Below are 20,457 nucleotides of genomic sequence, written 5' to 3'. Positions count from 1 at the left end.
AACATCCCATGTGGAGGTTGAGGGGGTGCTAGTAATGTCAATAAAGAGTATTTAAACTATCTAGAATGCGTAACATGTGTGTAAGAGTGAATTTATAGCATGGCCTTGTCTATCAGAGACAATTTGTTGCATCACAGACAGGACAAAGAGTTCGTCCTTCAAAACAAGCACTCAAATGGAGTATTTTTGCTGGAGAGGGATCTTTCTGCTGGCTGCCTCTTTGGAACAAGGAATTAGCTACTAGAAATCTATGGGAGGAAAACCCAGGACCAAAAGTCCATGAGGTGGAGCTCCTCACCCCTCACCCCCAGTGGGAGCTGGTTTGACTCTTCCTCTCCCTAGTAAAGTGTGTGAAAGGACACTGAGGAGCTTTGTGGGCAAAGCTTTGAAAACAACTCCTCCCTGACAGGTTTGAGTGTGTCAGTGGAAACGTTTTGGAGGTGAAATCAGCTTCCTATCTGCTGGTTGCCTTGAAAGCGCTGATAAAATGTGAGAACTCAGTCACATGGAATGCAGGCATGTGGAAGAAGGGTGTTTTTTTGTTAACAAGTCTTGTCTAAATTCACCTTTGTTAGGCTGAGCTGAACTCCTCATCAAACATGAAGCTGGGTTTGATCTTCAGTGCCCTCTTCAGCGTTTCCTTGTGCCTGGAAACTTTTGTTGGGTGAGTAATGTTTTTGTGGAAGGCTTTTCATTTCAGGCTCTATGACCCAGTTGTATTTGTTCCATCATCTTAGCTTTATGAAATCTGCTTGGGGCACATTCTTTGCTGTTTATGGCTGATTTCTCTTGTTGCTTCAGTACCTTGGTGTCTGAAGGGACCCTTCTCTACTTTCATTTGGGTTTTCTGAGGGGAAGGGTCTGTCTGCATGTTGAGCTCCTAAATTCTCCACCCAAGGCTGTGACTCTGGGGCTCTGACTGTACCACGGGAGCCATCTGCAGTCTTGATGTGGAGCTGAACCTCACTGCCCAACTCAAGTGTGCAGCTTGACAGATTTGGTGTTGCACAAAGCAGAGCTGAAAGCCCAGAACCTGGTTTCAGGTCAGAAAACTCACTAGTTTCCCTTTGGTTTTGGAGTTTCTTATTTCTTTTTAAATGCTTCATCCTCTTCAGAGCCTTTCTGAGCAATTCAAATCCTTATTTCCAATTATTATATTCTAAAGGTTTATCTTTATGTTGCATTGCAAAACTTACCTCCTGGTGTGTTTCCTTACAGCTTTACTGACCATGTAAGAACCTTAACAGAAGATGATAAAAAACTAATAGATACTCAATGAGAAGTAGTAAGTCAGCACTAGATGCCAGTGAGTAAATCTGTACATGAAGATGTAAGGATTAAGAATAAGTAGTAACATACATAATTTACTAAAACTCTGTGATTTGTAAAGCCAGGAAAAGCTATTTTGACCCTTTAATCTGGGCTTTGGCATAATGTAGTCTGATTCTCATGAATTAATTCCTCAGTTATATCCAGTAGCTGTGGTGAATGAGCCTCATTGTGGAAGAATCCAATCCACACATAAAGCTTATCATGATGGAGAATCTAGTAATAAGTTACTACTGTGGTAAAGTGCCTTCAGGGTTGATTTAACTTGGTTCAACAAAACCCCTCAGGCTCTACAGCTAAGGAGCACATTGGTACTTTGGCTACGACATTGACCCCAGGCTCTACTTTCAGTTGTTAATTCATTCTGGCTTCCAGGTTTCCTTCAGAATCCGCCCTGGTTATCCAGAATAGTATCTTCTGTCTCCCAGTTGTTGCATACACTTGTTCTTAGAGATCTTTTTGTCATCTCATAAAAGCATTGGGTGGAAGAGACTTCCAGAAGTTTTCAGTCCATCCTCCTGCTCAGGGCATGGAGCTGTTTCCTCTTTTTATCATCCACCCTTACCAAGAAGAGTTTGTAATTGCTTTGTAATTGCCTTCAAGCAGTTGTAGGCTGCTGCTAGATCAGCCTGAACAACCCTGACCTCAGCAGCTTGTCCTCATGATCTGTTTTCTTGTACCTCTTTTACCAAGCAGCCTGCAACATCATGTACTTGAATGGGACATATGTTTTTAGGGAGATAAAACTACCTGGAGACTGTAGGCTGTGGTCACTGTATGTTGTACAATGCACAGCTAAGTGGAATGAGGTACTTCCTGACGGTGATTCATTCCTCCTGGAATGGTGCAGGCCACCCTCTGATGATACCAGCTTCTGACAACACAGGGAAGTTTGTCAACAGTCTTCATCTGAGCCAAAGAAAGATGAAACTAATCCTTTATTTAGTGTTTGCTTTGCTTGGTTGAATAGTGCTCCCCAAACATTTGTATTAGACCCAACCAGGATATTGTCTTTCTGCAAGTTGTTGACAAAAAGTAACTAATAGATGCAAGACTGATCCTTGTTAGCAATTAAAACCTCATCCACTTGATGTCTTATGATGAAACCTTAATACTGCCATTTAAGTAGCTACTAATCTAGTGCAGGTTGTTGGTTGAACTCTTGGGTGACCTTAAGTCAAGTGCATTGAAGAAGTTCATATCAGCTGGTGACATTCAAGTAACTACCCACCAAATCCATGATGCCAACAAGCAGCTATTTCAATCAGACCCCTTTTCTAGCCTGTTTAGACTTAGTGCTCTATTGCAGGCACCAGGTTCTCCGAATCAAGCCAAAAAACGAGGAGGAGATTAAGAAGTTACAGCATTTGGAAACGATGGGACACCTTGAGGTATGTTATTGACACAGAGACATTTGATAATGCTTTAGTTAGGGGTAGGACTTTGCATTACATGTGAAGGGTTTGTGCCATACTGTGGCAGTTGTAATAAATAGATTTACTGCCTCAAAACTTGGTGTTTGATCTGCAGGTTCTGGTACCAGCTTGGGATTCAGGAGTGCCTGCAATGGTATTTTCTTCCTACTGGGCTTACAGTCATAATTGAAGAGATCTGCTCTTAATTGGAAAGCTGGTCTTTAAAGTGGGAATGCTAATGTTCCTATACTTGTCTCGCAGCATTGTGGGAGGACTGTATTAGTTAGTCTACACTGTATTGAAGCAGGAAAACACACTATAGAATTCCAGGTTATTGCTGTTCTTATTGCCATTGGTGAGAATTGTCATTATTGCTATCTTGAAAACTATTGGTTTGAATAGTATAGGAATGAAAATGCAGAAAAGCCCTACCAAAGGGGAAATAAAAGGAGAAATAAAACCAGTGTTACCTAGTATTGTAATACAGAGGTTTTCTTCAAACTATCTTAAAATGGAGGATAGTAAAATAATCACCATAGAAGATTAAAATTTCCTCCTCCTTATGTGACTGAAGCTCTAAAGTCAGTGAAAACGCTTATTTTAGTCTCCTGTGGACCTTTGTTGGGGTTTTTTTTGTTTCAGTTTGTTACTTTTACTGCTACAAGGTTGTGGCAAGGCCAAGGGAAAGAATGGAGCGTGCTGTAAGCACAGTTCTGCAGGAGACATTCAGTCTGGGAGCGGCCAGCATTTCTAAAGCTTTAGAAGAGCAGTTTGCAGAACGTTTTCCCCAAACCAAATCCATTTACCTTTTCCTTTTTCAGCTTGATTTCTGGAAGAATCCCACTGCCCCATCCTTTCCTGCGGATGTGAGAATCCCTGCTAAAAGAGTCCCGTTAGTCAAAGCCTTCCTGGAATCCCATGGGTTTGAGTACTCTGTTCTCATCAAAGACCTGCAAGTAGGCAATGCCATTGGCACATATTTCATAGAATCATGGAATGGTTTGGATTGGAAAGAACCTTAAAATCACCTAGTTTCAATCGCCCCGCCATGGGCAGGGACCCCTTCCACTAGAGCAGCTTGCTCCAAGCCCCTGTGTCCAACCTGGCCTTGAACACTGCCAGGGATGGGGCAGCCACAGCTTCTCTGGGCACCCTGTGCCAGTGCCTCAGAACCCTCAGAGGGAAGAGCTTCCTCCTTAGATCTAACCTGAACTCCCCTGTTTCAGTGTGAACCCATCACCCCTTGTCCTACCACTATAGTCCCTGATGAAGAACCCCTCTCCAGCATCCTTGTAGCCCCCTTCAGACACTGGAAGCTGCTCTGAGGTCTCCATGCAGCTTCTCTTCTCCAGGCTGAACAGCCCCAACTTTCTCAGCCTGGTAGCTTTCATATCCTTTGAAAACAAATAGTGGTGCGCAATCTGGCCTCATTCATTGACACACTCTTCCATATTCTGCTTTCCATGAGTCCTCCCCTTATTTTTGTAGTTTGTGAATTAATTTCTCAGAGGCACTCTGTGGATCACTGCTGTGCTGGGAAGCTGTGGAGATCGCTCTGCAGATGACATCTAAAACCGTGTTGAATAGTGACATCAATAATCATAGACTCTAGGGGGCTTTTCTTATAACCCCTGAGGAATTCCATGTGGTCTTTTGGCCTCAAACATTTGGAATCACAACACTGGAGTTACTCATCATTCAGTGATGTGTGTTAAGAGTAGTTCAGGCTCATAGAGCTGTACTCCACTGTGTGAGAGGAAAGGCACTCATATGAGCATTAATCCCCAAATGGCACCTAAAATACCACATATGAGCAGGAACACTGACTTTTTCCTTCTCTTTCCCCCTAAAGCTTTCTTATTCATCTTAAGAAGTGTTTAAAGCTTAAACTGTTCAAACACTGCTATTCTTGCCCACTTTGCTACAGATACATTCAGCAGAAGCATCTGTTTGCTCCAGAGCCACCATTTCTTTATTTGAGGTAAATATTTGGTCACAAGTCTGCAAACTAAACAGGCTTTTCTCAACACTTGAATGATTTCTTTTAGGTTGTTCTAGATAAAGAGAAGCAAGATATGGCCCAAAGTCAGCAAAAGGATCGCAGCACCGCCACCTTTAACTATGGAACTTACCACTCCTTAGATTCTGTGAGTACCTTTGGGGGAAGAGGATTCTTTTATCTGGCCTTTTTTCATGCTGTCTTCAATGTCCTGTATGAGGAGCTAAAATAGCTTTCTGGTTTCTATTGGCACGTGGTTGTGGGTTTAAGTGTATTGATTTTGTGGTCAGAACAATGAGCCAGAGTCTTTGAACAGGTAAGTGTTGGTCATACTCTTTCTGTCAAAACCCTTCTTCTGACCTCAAAAGAGATTGCAAAATAAATGAATCTTGAAATAGAGAAATGTAAGAGACCAGTAGCTGTCAAACAGTGTGGGGGGTAAGGTATTTTATTACCAGAAGTTCTAAAAGAGAGGTTTAAACTTATCCCTGAAGTCTTGGATGACATAGTAGTGCTTCCTTCTACCTTGTGTGTTAGGAACAGCACCAGCTACACGATGTAAGATGAAATGGGGCTTTGAAGAGGTCAATAATGAAGTCAAAAGGGGAGAGCAGTAGATTTCATCAGGTCTTACAGTTGTTCTGGTCAGTACTATCCATAAATGGAATTGGAATGTCTTCTTGACTTCTCATTTCAGATTTATGCAGAACTAGATCATCTTGCATCAGCCTTTAACAACATTGTCCGGAAGATCCAGATTGGGGTATCCTATGAAAAGCGGCCTTTGTTTGTGCTTAAGGTGTGACATACATCACAGAACACATGTGACATACACCAATATACACGTGTGTTACAGACAGCACAGTTTAGAAGCATCCTGGGCTATGCTGGATGTTCTTGACTGAAAGGTGTCAGTGAAAGTGTTAAAACTCTGTTTGGCTTCACAGTTCAGCACTGGAGGACGCAACCGACCTGCAATCTGGCTCGATGCTGGTATCCATTCCCGGGAGTGGGTTACCCAAGCGAGTGCAATGTGGATAGCTAAACAGGTTAATCCAGCAGGGATTGGGTTTTCTTCTGTTTTGGGAATGCCTGTGACTATTTAAAAGTATATAACACCTATATGTGTTCAGCCAGCTCCTCTAACTCTCCTTAACTTCTTCTTAAAATCTCATCTCAGTCTCCCCTCTGGCAGGTTCAAGCCATTCCCCTTGGCCTGTCCCTACAGGCCCTTGTCCCAAGCCCCTCTCCAGCTTTCCTGCAGCCCCTTTAGGCACTGGAGCTGCTCTAAGGTCTCCCCTTCAGGAGCCTTCTCTTCTCCAGGCTGACCCAGCCCAGCTCTCTCAGCCTGGCTCCAGAGCAGAGCTGCTCCAGCCCTCACAGCATCTCTGTGCCCCACTCTAACAGCTCTGTGGCCAAAATGTAGTTGAGGTGATTGCTGGGGACTGCAGGGCTGATATTTACACAAGTAACTGAGGACTTTGAGATTAGTTTGCCAACACAGAGAAACCTTGAGTAGTTAGTTGCCTTCCATGAAAGTGCCCAAACTTCCAGCTCTATATAAATGAGCATTTACATTCTGCTGACCATGACTAAGCTACCAGAGAAGTGCAGCACAGTTGGCTGTTCCCAGCCTGGCTCATCCATGTCAATCTTCGAGCCAGCCTTGACCCATTCTGTGGTATGGGCAGGAGAAGATTTTGTTTCCCTCTTCAGTTACTTTCCTATCTTCAAAGTAAAACAAATTCATTGTTCTCTCCAAGCTCCAAGTTTAACAAGCAACAGTTATGGCCAGCAGATAATTCATGTTTCTTGTTTCCCTGCCCTGAAAGTGAGATTTGTCTCTCAAGTGTATAAGAAATATGCTGATTATCACAGTGCACTATTTTTTTCTTTGCTTAGATTGCCTCTGACTATGGGAAGGATCCATCCACCACCTCTCTGCTGAACAAAATGGACATTTTCCTGCTGCCTGTTGCAAACCCTGATGGATATGTATTCACTCACACCACTGTGAGTAAGCTGTTGTGTGTCTAAGCTGATTTAGGAAGCTGTCAGGCTCTTCCAAACAAACAATAAATGTGAGGGAAGTAGGCTTGGAAAGTCCATTTCTTAATGCTGTAAGAAGGGGTTACAAAGGAGTTGGGCAACCAAAGATACTAATTACTTGTCTAACCCAAGTTAACCCACTTGAAGTTCACCAGACCTTTTTTTGACCATAGGTCCATCTTGGCAGTCAGCCCATCAGAAACAGTCTTAGGCTCCTGCCTAGGATTGCTTCCTTGTGAATAGCAACTATTTCTGGGGAAAGGTTTTAATGCAAGGACCAAGATTTGCTCCTTTTTCAAGCCATAGTGTTTTATTCTGCATTTTAGAATCCCAGCCTGGTTTGGGTTGGAAGGGACCTTAAAGCTCCTCCAGTTCCAACCCCTGCCACGGGCAGGGACCCCTTCCACTAAAGCAGCTTGCTCCAAGCCCCTGTGTCCAACCTGGCCTTGAACACTGCCAGGGATGGGGCAGCCACAGCTTCTCTGGGCACCCTGTGCCAGCGCCTCAGCACCCTCACAGGGAAGAGCTTCTGCCTAAGAGCTCAGCTCAGTCTCCCCTCGGGCAGGTTCAAGCCATTCCCTTGTCCTATCCCTGCAGGCCCTTGTAATAAGTCTCTGGGTTTCTGTTGCAGAACCGCATGTGGCGGAAGACCCGCTCCAGGAATAAAGGCAGTTTGTGTGTTGGAGTTGATCCAAACCGGAACTGGGATGCAGGTTTTGGAGGTACGAATAAAGTTTCTGGGTTCTGGCTGTCACTAAGAAGAAAAATTCCCCTTCATGTCCCTGGATCCTGGACCAGCAATTGCCTTAATATAGGGGATTCAGACAGAAAACGGTCACATAGGGTGGGAGCTATCTTTTGTAAAGATAATTTCACATTAATTAATTACCAGTGAGCACAAGGGAATAATCTGTGTCATCTAGGAGTATGTCCCTTGAGTATTCATGCTCTGTCACTGCTACATGAGTATTTAATGGCATTTAAAGCCTTGCCTTTGCCTGAAGACCTGTTCTTACGAAGCCTGGGTTTGTGTTGGTCTGCTTTGACCTCTCGTGGATCTCAGTTCTTACAGGTTTGCCTTTGCTCCCTCTTTGCACCAACAGGTCCTGGAGCCAGTAATAATCCCTGTTCTGACTCTTACCGTGGGCCCAGTGCCAACTCGGAGGTGGAAGTTAAATCCATTGTTGACTTTATAAGGAATCATGGAAACATCCGGGGCTTTCTCACCCTCCACAGTTATTCTCAGCTTCTGATGTATCCCTATGGCTATAAATGCACTCAACCAGCAGACTACGCTGAGCTGGTGAGACACAGTGATGTGGTTTCAGCTCCTCTTTTCTGTCCAGCCACCTTTCCACTCTCAAGTATTGCAGTGAGATATCAGGCTGCAACCTTATGATCCACACCAGCAACCATCCATGAAAGGGAACAAAAACCTGGTGCAATACAATGCCTTTAAAAGAGAAATATTAGTCATATCTAAACACGTGCCATCTCCACCCATTCTCACCCCTCTTTGCTCATCCATATTTCTTTCTTTCTCCTTTAATGACAGCATCGTGGCTGTAAATAGTATCTTTGATATGCTATGGATTTCACAACCATAACTCAAAAGGAGAAGACCTCTGGAGGTCTTCAGTCTAACCCTCTGCTGGAAGCAGGCAGACTTTGGAGTCAGAGGCAGTGTTGAGGTTGGACGGGGTTGCTTAGGGCCTTGCCCAGCTGAGGTTTGATTAATTGTGTTGATACTCTAAAGACAAATCCCACAGCTTCTTCAAGCCCATCACAAAGTTTCCCCACTCATGGGGATTTTCTTTTTCCCTAATAGCTAAACACAACTTCCCCGTGTGGCAGTTTGCTGCCACTTGTCCTTTTGCCCTACTCCAAGAAGAGCCTGGATCTACAACCACCCATTACATAGTTGAAGTGAGCACAAAGCCAATCACTGAGCACTGGGAGATCTCCAACTGCATTGGAATTTTTCTGGTACCTCTTGAACCTTTTCTTGATGAGACAGTCAGTGAGATGAAACACTGGATGATAAGATACAGAGCCTGCCATGATATCTAATTCACTCCTAAATATACTATGGAAGTTAACTGCTGTTGGCAGTAAGAGTAATTAAGAAATGGATTAATTTGGCACTAGTTCATTGGGGGGATGAAAACAGGCTGTAAAGCAGTTTGGAGCTTTCTCTAGTTGGTGAACTCTTTACCATTTAGTCTCATTACGTGTGGCTTCTTTCTGACTTGTCCTTCATCTCCTCCTCTCCAGGATGACTTGGCAAGAGCTGCTGCCTATTCTATCCGGTCCATTTATGACACCACCTTTAAAGTGGGGAGCATCTGCAAAACTATCTGTGAGTATTTTGCTGGTCTGAGCCTTTATGGGCTGTCTCTGTCCCCCATTCTAGGTCTCTCCCTCTTGGAAGCAGTGATGCTTCTGTAGAGCAACACCGTCAGTCAAACATTAGAGCTGAAGCTTCACATAAGAAGCCAGTACTCATCCCTCACAAATATAAAAGGTAGGATACCAGAACTCAATCAATCCTCTTTTCACCCTGTGGATCTTCTCCCTTTCTCTTTCAGACCAAGCCAGTGGAGGCAGCATTGACTGGAGCTACGATTACGGCATCAAATACTCTTTTGCCTTTGAGCTGCGAGACACAGGTCGCTTTGGTTTCCTCCTGCCAGCCAACCAGATTATCCCAACTGCAGAGGAGACCTGGCTGGGCCTGAAAACAATCATGGAACACGTGCGAGACAATCCCTACTGAAAGCTGGGGTGGGATTGAGCTTTCTGTAAGGAGCAAGCTCATAAATCCTCTTCCCTTTTTGTGCTTGTGACAGCTGTAATGATATGAATCATAGAATGGTTTGGGTTGGAAAGGACTTTAAAGCTCCACCAGCTCCAAACCCCTGCCATGGGCAGGGACACCTTCCACTGGAGCAGCTTGCTCCAAGCCCCTGTGTCCAACCTGGCCTTGAACACTGCCAGGGATGGGGCAGCCACAGCTTCTCTGGGCACCCTGTGCCAGCGCCTCAGCACCCCACAGGGAAGAGCTTCTGCCTAAGAGCTCAGCTCAGTCTCCCCTCGGGCAGGTTCAAGCCATTCCCCTTGGCCTGTCCCTACAGGCCCTTGTCCCAAGCCCCTCTCCAGCTTTCCTGCAGCCCCTTTAGGCACTGGAGCTGCTCTAAGGTCTCCCCTTCAGGAGCCTTCTCTTCCCCAGGCTGCCCCAGCCCAGCTCTCTCAGCCTGGCTCCAGAGCAGAGCTGCTCCAGCCATCGCAGCATCTCCATGGCCTCCTCTGGACCTGCTCATATGGCACGATGGCATCTGGCTGAATAAAACCCCTGTGTGCATTCTTCCTACAGCAACATGTGTCTGCATATGAAAAGCATTTAATGCTTGTCCTGTTCACTTCCACTCTATGTGCATGGTAGATCCATTAGAAGATTTTAGGATGCAGTTGTGGCCCACCTCAATGAGATGCAGTAGGAACAGTGACGAGAGGAGGATGGATGGTGTGAGCACTTGTGTGGCTGTTGAGATTTCAGAGGAGTGACGTCCAGTGAGATGAAGAGATCTGGTCTTTCCCACATGGATAAACAAGGAGAACTGGGGGGGTTACCTGGGCCTGCCTCATACTCTGCTCCAGTGGTGTTTAGAGAGAACAGGGAAGAACTTCTCTATTTATTTCACATATAAGCTCCATGTTGCTGCTCTTGTAAGCCAAGCTCTCAGAGAGCTCACTTCTGGAAGCAGAACAAGCTGGTGCAGAAGTGATGATGATCAGCAGCATAATCCCGGTTAGGAGACTGATTAAAGGAACTTGGTTTCCTTTCATGAGCCTCAGGATGCTGCCTGGTGGGAAGGGGCTCTCCTGGCCTAACATCCCCCATATACTTGTCCTGTCCCTTGCCTCCCTCCTGGATTTGCCCGTGCTTAGAGGGAGGATGGAGAGGGGCAGACTCCTGCTCTCACCCAGCATGGCCAGTTTGCAATCCCTCAGGAGTCCCCCTCCCTCATCCTGCTCTTCATCCTGCTCATTTCTTGGGAATGAAGAGCAGACAGCTCAGGGCTGTGCACAGGACATGGAAAGGGTCGAGTTTAGCAATCCCTGCTGCTGCAGTGATTATCAATCAGCTCTAACAGGTTTATCTCCGTGTCTTGTGATCTCCCAGCAGCTGGTGAGTTACTCACTGCTCCGTGAGCTTGGCAGCAGGCAAAACTACGTGATGTAGTGGGTGAAATGTTGGTTCAGGTTGAAGGACACGAGATTATGGCAGGGAAAGGAAGGTGAAGGTGAGTTCGAGGCATTGAGAAGAGCCACGTGGGTTTGGTTTGGGGTTAAGTGCAGATGTTTTCAAAAGCAGCTGGAGCTTCCCCATGTGTGTCCCCATCCCCTCTGCTCCTGGCATCTGCTTCCCAAACTGACCCACACTTCCAAAATCCCATCTTCCAGATGGGGATTACAACCAACACTGGTAAATCCCAACTGGTGGGGAGGGTCCAGGGCCCAGGTTGGCTTTTGGTCCTGGCCAACCTGTTGCCACCAGAGGGGGACCTTGTGGCAAGTGGGGAGGAGCTGCAGAGCCTGAGGAGCCTCAGATGGTGATGTAGACCTAAAGCTTATTCCAACCATCCAGGTCTGAGGCCACCCAGCCCCTCTTCTACTAAATGTGTGCTTTGGTGACAACTGCATCCAGCTTGGCACTGAATAGACCTGAAGGAAGACCAGTGGGGGTCACCAAGAGGAACAGGAGGATGTGTCTCCTGGTGGGATGCTGAGATGGGCTGGTTTGGCCTGGAGATGAGACAGCTTTGGGGTGGGGGGACCTAATGAGAACACTCCCATCCATAGAAAGAGGTTATTGAGAACATGGAACCGAGCTCTTCATCATAAAGTGTGGTGGGAGAGACAACAGCATCAATTGAAACAAGAGAGGGACAGGCTGGACATGAGAAAATGCTTCTCTATTGGGAGGACAGGCCAGCAATGGGACACATTGACCTTCACCTGGTACCCCTGGCCAGGACCAGCTCACCAACATCAGAAGGAGCACAAGCAGCAGCTCAGGGAGGGGATCCTGCCCCTCTGCTGTGCTCTGGGGAGACCCCCCCTGCAGTCCTGATCCAGCTCTGGGGCAGCAGCACAAGAGGGACGTGGAGCTGTTGGAGCGAGTGCAGAGGAGGCCATGGAGATGCTGCGAGGGCTGGAGCAGCTCTGCTCTGGAGCCAGGCTGAGAGAGCTGGGCTGGGGCAGCCTGGAGAAGAGAAGGCTCCTGAAGGGGAGACCTTAGAGCAGCTCCAGTGCCTAAAGGGGCTGCAGGAAAGCTGGAGAGGGGCTTGGGACAAGGGCCTGTAGGGACAGGCCAAGGGGAATGGCTTGAACCTGCCCGAGGGGAGACTGAGCTGAGCTCTTAGGCAGAAGCTCTTCCCTGTGAGGGTGCTGAGGCGCTGGCACAGGGTGCCCAGAGAAGCTGTGGCTGCCCCATCCCTGGCAGTGCTCAAGGCCAGGTTGGACACAGGGGCTTGGAGCAAGCTGCTCTAGTGGAAGGGGTCCCTGCCCATGGCAAGGGGTTGGGAATGGGGGAGCTTTAAGCTCCCGTCTGACCCACACTTGTCTGGGATTCTGTCATGGTTCTGCATTTTGAAACCACAATGGACCCCCGGCTGCAGCTCCATCCCTGCCGCACACACTGCTGTTGGTGCAACTGGAAAAACAACCTGATTTTATTGGGAAAAACAATGGATGCTGGCTACAAACCTGACTGAGGGGCTGGGAACCCAGCCCAGGAGCTCAGAGCATCCTTGACAAGCACAGACAAGAGCTCAGGGCACTGCAGATAAACACACAACAAAGACCCTGCTATAACCTGCAGAACAAAGAGGCTGCTATAACCTGGGGAACAAAGAAACCTCTGTAAGGAACTGACCTCCTGAGGCAGCAGAAGTCAGCTGCAGGTGCCCAGGAGCTTCTGTCCTGCACCCACGCTTGTATGTAAACTAAAAGACATAAAATAACTCATTTTCTACCCAAAACTAACCCATTATTCTCTCTCTCTTTGAGCATTACCTCCAGGTTATCATCCCTGTGTGACCCCTGGAGCCTTACTGGGGACGTGTGGCTTTGGGCTCTGTGACATCCATCAGCTTTGACGTGAGACTTCATCCATCATCAGCTGGCCCCACTCCTGGAGGATCAGCACCGGTAAGAATTTGAATGGTAGCTTTTGAGTTATATGTCATATATATGTGTGCATATAAGTAGTTAATTGTAAATATAAATTAGGTTTATATGCTTTCCTATTGGTATTTTGTAGTAATCTTGTAGTAACTTGTAGTAATCTTGTAGTAACTGGTAATATACACTCGCTTTACTCACCATAACTGACTTACTGATAGTGATCTGTAATAAAGGAATTAATGGGAACAAAGTGTACCCCAGGCTTCTACAACCTCACTGTCGCCACCATCCCACACCCATGGGATGTCACACTTGGTGTGACAGTGACTCACCCCAAGCTGGGTGCATGGGTACACATCCTCCCTGGCTGCCTGCACTGAGGAAGCCATACATCATCAGATCCTCCCTGTTTTGGCTGTTCTTGTCCAGCTGGAGCAAACATCTGGGCTCCTGGAGCTGTTCCTAACCTGTCACTGCTGGCACCGTGGGACAGATGTGGCCCTGCTGAGAAGGTCCAGGAATGGCTGAGGCTCGGCTGTGTCTGCTCACCATGAAAATCCTCCTGGTCTCTGCCTCCCTCGTGGCAGCCGCCTGCAGTGTGCAGCTCTTCGTGGGGTGAGTCCTGCTGGAAGCAAGGGGGGGGACACCATGGATGGGGAAGGGGACCAGGGTGAGAGATACCCAGACCTGTCTGTTCTCCTTTGGGATCAGACAGGAAGGATGGCATCCCACAGGGGGTGAAATCCAGCAGGGTTTGGTATATGGACATTGGAAATGCTGTAGTTTAACCCATCCTTGTGGAGCCCAGCCAGGCTGGAGTGGAAGCTGTATTGGGAAATACCTGAACATATCAACAGCCCTTGATAGGCCAAGGGGAATGGCTTGAACCTGCCCGAGGGGAGACTGAGATGAGCTCTTAGGCAGAAGCTCTACCCTGTGAGGGTGCTGAGGCGCTGGCACAGGGTGCCCAGAGAAGCTGTGGCTGCCCCATCCCTGGCAGTGTTCAAGGCCAGGTTGGACACAGGGGCTTGGAGCAAGCTGCTCCAGTGGAAGGGGTCCCTGCCTGTGGCAGGGGTTGGGACTGGATGAGCTTTAAGCTCCCTTCCAACACAAACCAGTCTGGGATTCCATGATATTATGATACAGGCAGAATATATTGATATATAGGATATCCCCTAACATTTTGGGTGTTCTTATGATGAAAGGAAGGATGGAGACCACCTCAGGTTCTCCAGCACTTGCTTCTTTGCCCTATCTTGGCTGTTCTGAACCTGCACTTTTCACTTCCAACATCCAACCTCCAACCACTGGTGGACTTTCCAGCCCACTGAGCCAGTGCAGACCTTTCACAGGCTCCACCCAGACCACGATGGCATCACATCAACACTGGAAGCTTAGCTCCTTTCCCCCTCCAGTGAGTCCATCTCATGCTGATGGCTCTGCCTCCCTGCAGGGACCAGGTCCTCCGCATCATGGCCAGCAATGAGGAGCAGATTGCCGTGCTCAGGGCGCTGGGCGAGCAGACAGAGCTGCAGGTGAGCTGTGGTGGGGCCCTGAGCATCCCCTGATGTGGAACAGAGACCCTGGTGACACCCAGGACCTCCTTATGACCTCACATCCAATTTTCCTTCCCATTTTATATATATAAAGAATTCATAACTATATAAATATAATATTTAGCTTGGGGGACCTTGAGCTTGGCTGTTCTGTTTCACAGAACCATGGAATCAGCTGGGTTGGAAAAGCCCTTTAAGCTCATCCAGTCCAACCATTCCCAGCACTGCCAAGGCCACCACTAACCACATTTCACATGAAGCAGGGACACCCTGGACGCACAGCAGCATTGCCATATCCAGGTTGAGAATCCTTGTCAAAAATGCCATTGGTTTTGACTTGAATGAACTTTAAGGCTGAGCTGGTCAGGGTGCTGGGACACCGGTCTTGGTCATGCTTTGCCTAGAAAGCTTGGATCCCATGATCCTTAGTCCCTTCCAACCTGGGATTCTGTGATTCTATGCCCCTGACCCATTCTGATACCCATGTGTGTGATTTGGAGAAATCTCCAGGCACAAACTGGCCAACAGAGTTTCAAGCTGACAAGCAGGTATTCTTTATTGTGGTGCTGGAGACACGGGGGATAACTCCTCCTAACGTGTGACCCCATATTGCTACACAAGCCATCCTTATATAGTCCATGGGCACACATACATAGTGATGAGGCTACACATGAATTACATCATTTCCCAGAGTTTTTGCATACAAAAATGTGATGGTGATCTTTGAGGGTTGTTTAGTTTTCCCAACAATTTTCATAACCAGCTTAATGAACATTACAGACATAGCAGTCATCCTGTCCTTCTACTTCTCAGTTAGTTTAACTGCTCCCATCCTGGACATCTGCTAGTCCCAAATACTCCCCATCCCCAGGTGCAATTTTTCTATTCTGCTTTTCATACACTTTTTGTACTGAGGTCCTAAGGACCTAAAATGATGTCAACTACCTTCAAGCATTGCAGTTATTTTCCATTACAAAGCCATCAAACTTTGCCATCCAGAGGGACCTTGACACGCTTGTGAGGTGGGCTGATGCCAACCTCATGAAGTTTAACCATGCCAAGTGCAAGGTCCTACACCTGGATGGGAGCAATCCCAGGCACAGCTACAGGCTGGGCAGAGAAGAGATTCAGAGCAGCCCAAGGAGAAGGACTTGGGGGTGCTGGTCGATGAGAAAATGAAAAGGAGCCGGCTTCAGTGTGCGCTCGCAGCCCAGAAAGCAACCGTATCCTGGGCTGCATCAAAAGGAGCGTGACCAGCAGGTCGAAGGAGGTGATCCTGCCCCTTTACTCTGCTCTTGTGAGACCTAACCTGGAGTATTGTGTGCAGTTCTGGTGTCCTCAACATAAAAAGGACATGGAGCTGTTGGAACAAGTCCAGAGGAGGCCACGAGGATGATCAGGGGACTGGAGCACCTCCTGTATGAAGACAGGCTGAGAAAGTTGGGGCTGTTCAGCCTGGAGAAGAGAAGGCTGCGTGGAGACCTCAGAGCAGCCTTCCAGTATCTGAAGGGGGCCTATAGGGATGCTGGGGAGGGACTCTTCATTAGGGACTGTAGTGATAGGACAAGGGGTAATGCGTTAAAACTGAAACAGGGGAGGTTTAGATTGGATATAAGCAGGAAATTCTTTCCTGTGAGGGTGGTGAGGCACTGGAATGGGTTGCCCAGGGAGGTTGTGAATGCTCCATCCCTGGCAGTGTTCAAGGCCAGGTTGGACAGAGCCATGGGTGATATGGTTTAGAGTGAGGTGTCCCTGCCCATGGCAGGGGGGTTGGAACTGGATGATCTTAAGGTCCTTTCCAACCCTAACTATCCTATGATTGTGTGCTTTTTTGTGCCTCCTTGTCTCATGTGTCCCCAAAACTTGTCCAAAGACCTTTCTACCCCTTTGGGTGCTGTGGAGCTCAGTGGATGAGCACCAGCACAGGATGAGGCTGAGCTCTCTCCTCCACACCAGGTTGACTTCTGGCGTCACCCTTCCAGCCCTGGCCACCCAACCGACCTGCGGGTGCCCTTCCCCAGCCTCCAGGCAGTCAAAACCCTCCTGGAGTCCAATGGCATTTCCTACAGCATCATGATCCAGGACCTGCAGGTGAGAGCTGCGGTGGGAGCGGGATGAGTTCCTGCACTTCAATCCCAAATGGAAGGTCCAGAAAGCTGGAAACCAGGAGGAGGTGGAAGAAGAACCCACCCCCTGCTCCCTGTTGGATGGCTTGTTTTTCTCCTCCTGAACAGAAACTAGTGGATGAGGAGAAGAAAGCCATGGCGAAGCCAAGGAGGACAAAGAAGAGCACCAGCACGTTCAATTTTGCCTCTTACCACACGATAGATGAGGTACTTTGCTTTGTAGAGCATTCACTTCACCTTGGTGGGGACATTCTCAGGCCATGCTTGCATCCATGCAGTGACGTTCATGGTAGTAGGTGCCCCCCAGCACATGAAACTCCTCCTTGGACAGAGGTTTTAGGTGAGCCAGGAGGCTGGGAATCCCTCCATGAGCAGTGTGGGCTCTCCTGGCCTCTCCCACCTTGCTGGAAGACAACTTCATTTGGGGGTTCAAAGTCTGTGCTTGAAGGATGTTCAGGTCAGCTATAAGGCAGTTCTTCCCTGTGAGGGTGCTGAGGCGCTGGCACGGGGTGCCCAGAGAAGCTGTGGCTGCCCCATCCCTGGCAGTGTTCAAGGCCAGGCTGGAGCAACCTGGTCTCTAAGGAAGCACCACATCTTCTCTGCAAGTTCCATCTGGTGCTGGATACTCCAAAACCCACAGGGAAACCCTGGGTGAGCTTCAGCAGCTCCTCCTTTCAGATCTACGACTGGATGGACACGCTGGTGGCCGCTCATCCCAACCTTGTCAGCAAGCTCCAGATCGGGCAGAGCTATGAGAACAGATCCCTGTATGTGCTGAAGGTGGGTACAGGGGGAATCATAGCATCATAGAATAGTTAGGGTTGGAAAGGACCTTAAGATCATCAAGTTCCAACCCCCCTGCCATGGGCAGGGACACCTCGCACTAAACCATATCACCCAAGGCCTCGTCCAACCTGGCCTTGAACACTGCCAGGGATGGAGCATTCACAACCTCCCTGGGCAACCCATTCCAGTGCCTCACCACCCTAACAGGAAAGAATTTCCTCCTTATATCCAATCTAAACTTCCCCTGTTTAAGTTTTAACCCATTACCCCTTGTCCTATCACTACAGTCCCTAATGAAGAGTCCATCCCCAGCATCCCTATAGGCCCCCTTCAGACACTGGAAGGCTGCTATGAGGTCTCCACGCAGCCTTCTCTTCTCCAGGCTGAACAGCCCCAACTTTCTCAGCCGATCTTCATCCTCTCCTTGCCCGGCCCTGGGAGGACACAGGGATGAAATCCCTCCCTTTCCATGCAGTTCAGCACCGGGGGATCCAACCGGTCGGCCATCTGGCTGGACACTGGTATCCACTCCCGGGAATGGATCACACAAGCCACTGGTGCCTGGACAGCCAACAAGGTACCCACATGCCCTGGGATAAGGGACATCCATCCTCACACCTCCCTGTGGTCACATCCCTTATGCCCAAGGGACACTGAGGTAGCTCCTGCTCCTCTTCCCATGCAGATCGCTGAGGAGTACGGCCAGGACCCCTCTGTCACCGCCGTCCTGGACAGCATGGACATCTTCTTGGAGATCATCACCAACCCCGATGGCTTTGCCTACACCCACAGCTCTGTGAGTACAGGGACTTGTCCTAGTGCTTTGTGGTTGGCCACGGTTTTTGGGAGGGGAGCAATGTTCCTTCTGTGTGGGATGGTGGATGGGTGGTTTCCTCCTCTCCCTGAAGATCATACAATCAACCAGGCTGGAAAAGCCCTTTAAGCTCATCCAGCCCAACCATTCCCAGCACTGCCAAGGCCACCACTGACCCATGGCACTGAGGCCTCGTCTCCACGCTGTGTGAGCACTTGCAGGGACGGTGCCTGCAGCCCTGCCCTGGGCAGCCTGTTCCAATGCCTGAGCACCCTCTGGGGCAGGAATTGTTCCTCAGCTCCATCTAAACCTGCCCTGGTGCAGCTTGAGGCCGGTTCCTCTTGCTGCTCAGGCAGGAGGGTGGCATCTGTCCCCACAAGGAGGTGGGATTCACATCCCTGCAATGGTCTCACCCCATCTGCTCCTAGAACCGCATGTGGCGCAAGACGAGGTCCATCAATGCCGGCTCCCGCTGCATCGGTGTGGATCCCAACCGGAACTGGGACGCTGGGTTTGGAGGTGAGAGCTGGGGCCACCAGGTCCCCACACTGAGCATCACTTGTGCCTCAAAGCTCCCTGCTATAGGGGAGAAACCTGGGGGCTAAAACCCTTCCCCAGGGGAGCTTCTCTGCACCACCTTCACCATGCCCCAGGCTCTGGCTCCAGCAGCAACCCCTGCTCTGAGACCTACCGTGGTCCTTATGCCCACTCCGAGAGGGAAGTGAAAGCCATTGCAGACTTCATCCTTGGTCATGGGAACGTGAAGTTGGTCATCTCCATCCACAGCTACTCCCAGATGCTGCTTTACCCCTATGGCTACAAGACAGCACCCGCACCCGACCACCAGGAGCTGGTGAGATGGTCCCAACACGTAGACATGGGGCTGTGAGCACCAGCCTGGTGGAAAAGTCCGCTTGGATCATTCCAGAACCCTGCTCCTCTTCTTAAAGCCGCCCTGAAGCCCATCAATTGGTTCTTGGAATCATAGAATCAACCAGGTTGGAAAAGAACTTTAAGATCATCAAGTCCAACCGTTGCCCAGCACTGCCAAGGCCACCACTAAAAAAAAGGGAGGGTGATAACAGGATGTACCTCCCATTCATCAAAAATGAGGGTGTTTTGGGGAAAAGCAGGAGCAGAGGGGTTGGAAAACTGCTGGGATCTAGGCTCTGCTGCCCCAAGGTCTCACAACTTTGGGGGTCTCCCTTGCAGCATGAAGTGGCTAAAAAGGCAGTGAGTGACTTGGCTGCTGTGTATGGGACAAAGTACACCTACGGCAGCATCGTGAACACCATCTGTAAGTGTTCCTTCCCCATCCCACAGCGCTGTGTGCACCAGGAATGCTCAGTGTTGGGATCACACCTCCCCTCCTCTCCCTGCAGACCTGGCCGATGGCACCACCATTGACTGGACCTATGACCACGGGGTGAAATACTCCTTCACATTGGAGCTGAGGGACATGGGGTACTATGGCTTCCTCCTGCCCAGCACCCAGATCATCCCCACTGCTACTGAGACCTGGGCAGCGCTGCTGAACATCATGGTCCACGTCCTGGAGCATCCATACTGAACCCTCCTATCAATAAACAGACCTGGATTTAAGGCTGGCACCTTTATGTTTCTGTGCTAGACCCCCAAAAAGGGGTGAAAAAGGACTCTCAGACCTGCAGATGGTTGTATCCCTCCTCGTGGCTTTGGCCATACACGTCCCATCCATTGGGGCCAATAGCCCTGAAGGACCTGGGAGGAAATGAGTGGTTTTGGGGCTGCCAAACCCAAATCTGTGGGGTTTTGGGCAGCATTGCTCCATCATCCTTTCCCTGGGGGCTGCAAGGAGGGACTTTGGGCACCCTCAGGGCCATAGTGCTTTGAGGCACCTGGGATGCCCATCACTCACTCTGCTCTCTGTCCTGTGCTGGGCTTCAAACCAATTGTGCTGCTGTCACCACCACAACCATGGTTTAGGCATCAGGGGCACCGAGTCCTCTGCCCAAAAACCTGCACTTTGCACTTTCTCAACTCAAGTTTACCCTTTTCCACCCCAATGGCATGTGCTGCAGCCGGTGGGGTGGGATTCTGGCACCTCCCCACCTCTCACCCTACCCATGGGTGACTCAGCCACTTCCCAGAACAGATCTGGCTGGCACTGGGAATGCTGTGGAGGAGGGAACAATGGTGCTGCAGTGCCCGACCT

General features: G+C 49.0%; 2 protein-coding genes across 4 annotated transcripts; both read left to right on the top strand.

Annotated features, from left to right (window-relative positions):
* The first annotated feature begins 138 nt into the window (after positions 1 to 138).
* On the top strand, positions 139 to 10,168 carry LOC133208748 (carboxypeptidase A2-like). Of its 3 annotated transcripts, none has more exons than XM_061346841.1 (12): positions 139 to 284; positions 576 to 664; positions 2,639 to 2,720; positions 3,566 to 3,700; positions 4,793 to 4,891; positions 5,441 to 5,542; positions 5,691 to 5,792; positions 6,646 to 6,756; positions 7,424 to 7,514; positions 7,896 to 8,095; positions 9,067 to 9,151; positions 9,381 to 10,168. In XM_061346841.1, exons 2-12 carry the CDS (start codon positions 600 to 602, stop codon positions 9,566 to 9,568), a joined length of 1,260 nt encoding a protein of 419 aa, XP_061202825.1. In that variant the 5' UTR covers positions 139 to 284; positions 576 to 599; the 3' UTR covers positions 9,569 to 10,168. The 3 variants fall into 3 exon arrangements, with proteins under 3 accessions (XP_061202825.1, XP_061202826.1, XP_061202824.1); XM_061346842.1 differs by lacking the exon at positions 139 to 284 and adding an exon at positions 471 to 489; XM_061346840.1 differs by lacking the exon at positions 139 to 284 and having other exon boundaries at positions 508 to 664.
* A 3,307-nt stretch (positions 10,169 to 13,475) lies between these two features.
* LOC133208746 (carboxypeptidase A1-like) lies at positions 13,476 to 19,865 on the top strand. Its single transcript, XM_061346838.1, has 11 exons — positions 13,476 to 13,596; positions 14,435 to 14,516; positions 16,494 to 16,628; positions 16,772 to 16,870; positions 17,342 to 17,443; positions 17,925 to 18,026; positions 18,135 to 18,245; positions 18,692 to 18,782; positions 18,917 to 19,116; positions 19,476 to 19,560; positions 19,646 to 19,865. Exons 1-11 carry the CDS (start codon positions 13,502 to 13,504, stop codon positions 19,831 to 19,833), a joined length of 1,290 nt encoding a protein of 429 aa, XP_061202822.1. The 5' UTR covers positions 13,476 to 13,501; the 3' UTR covers positions 19,834 to 19,865.
* The last annotated feature ends 592 nt before the right edge of the window (positions 19,866 to 20,457 follow it).

The sequence above is a fragment of the Neopsephotus bourkii genome, unplaced genomic scaffold, assembly GCF_033783945.1.
Source record: "Neopsephotus bourkii isolate Nb327-2 ecotype Australia unplaced genomic scaffold, CSIRO-AGI_Nbou_v1 NB_281, whole genome shotgun sequence".
NCBI classification, from domain to species: domain Eukaryota; kingdom Metazoa; phylum Chordata; class Aves; order Psittaciformes; family Psittacidae; genus Neopsephotus; species Neopsephotus bourkii.
This window is presented reverse-complemented; position numbering and strand designations above follow the sequence as displayed.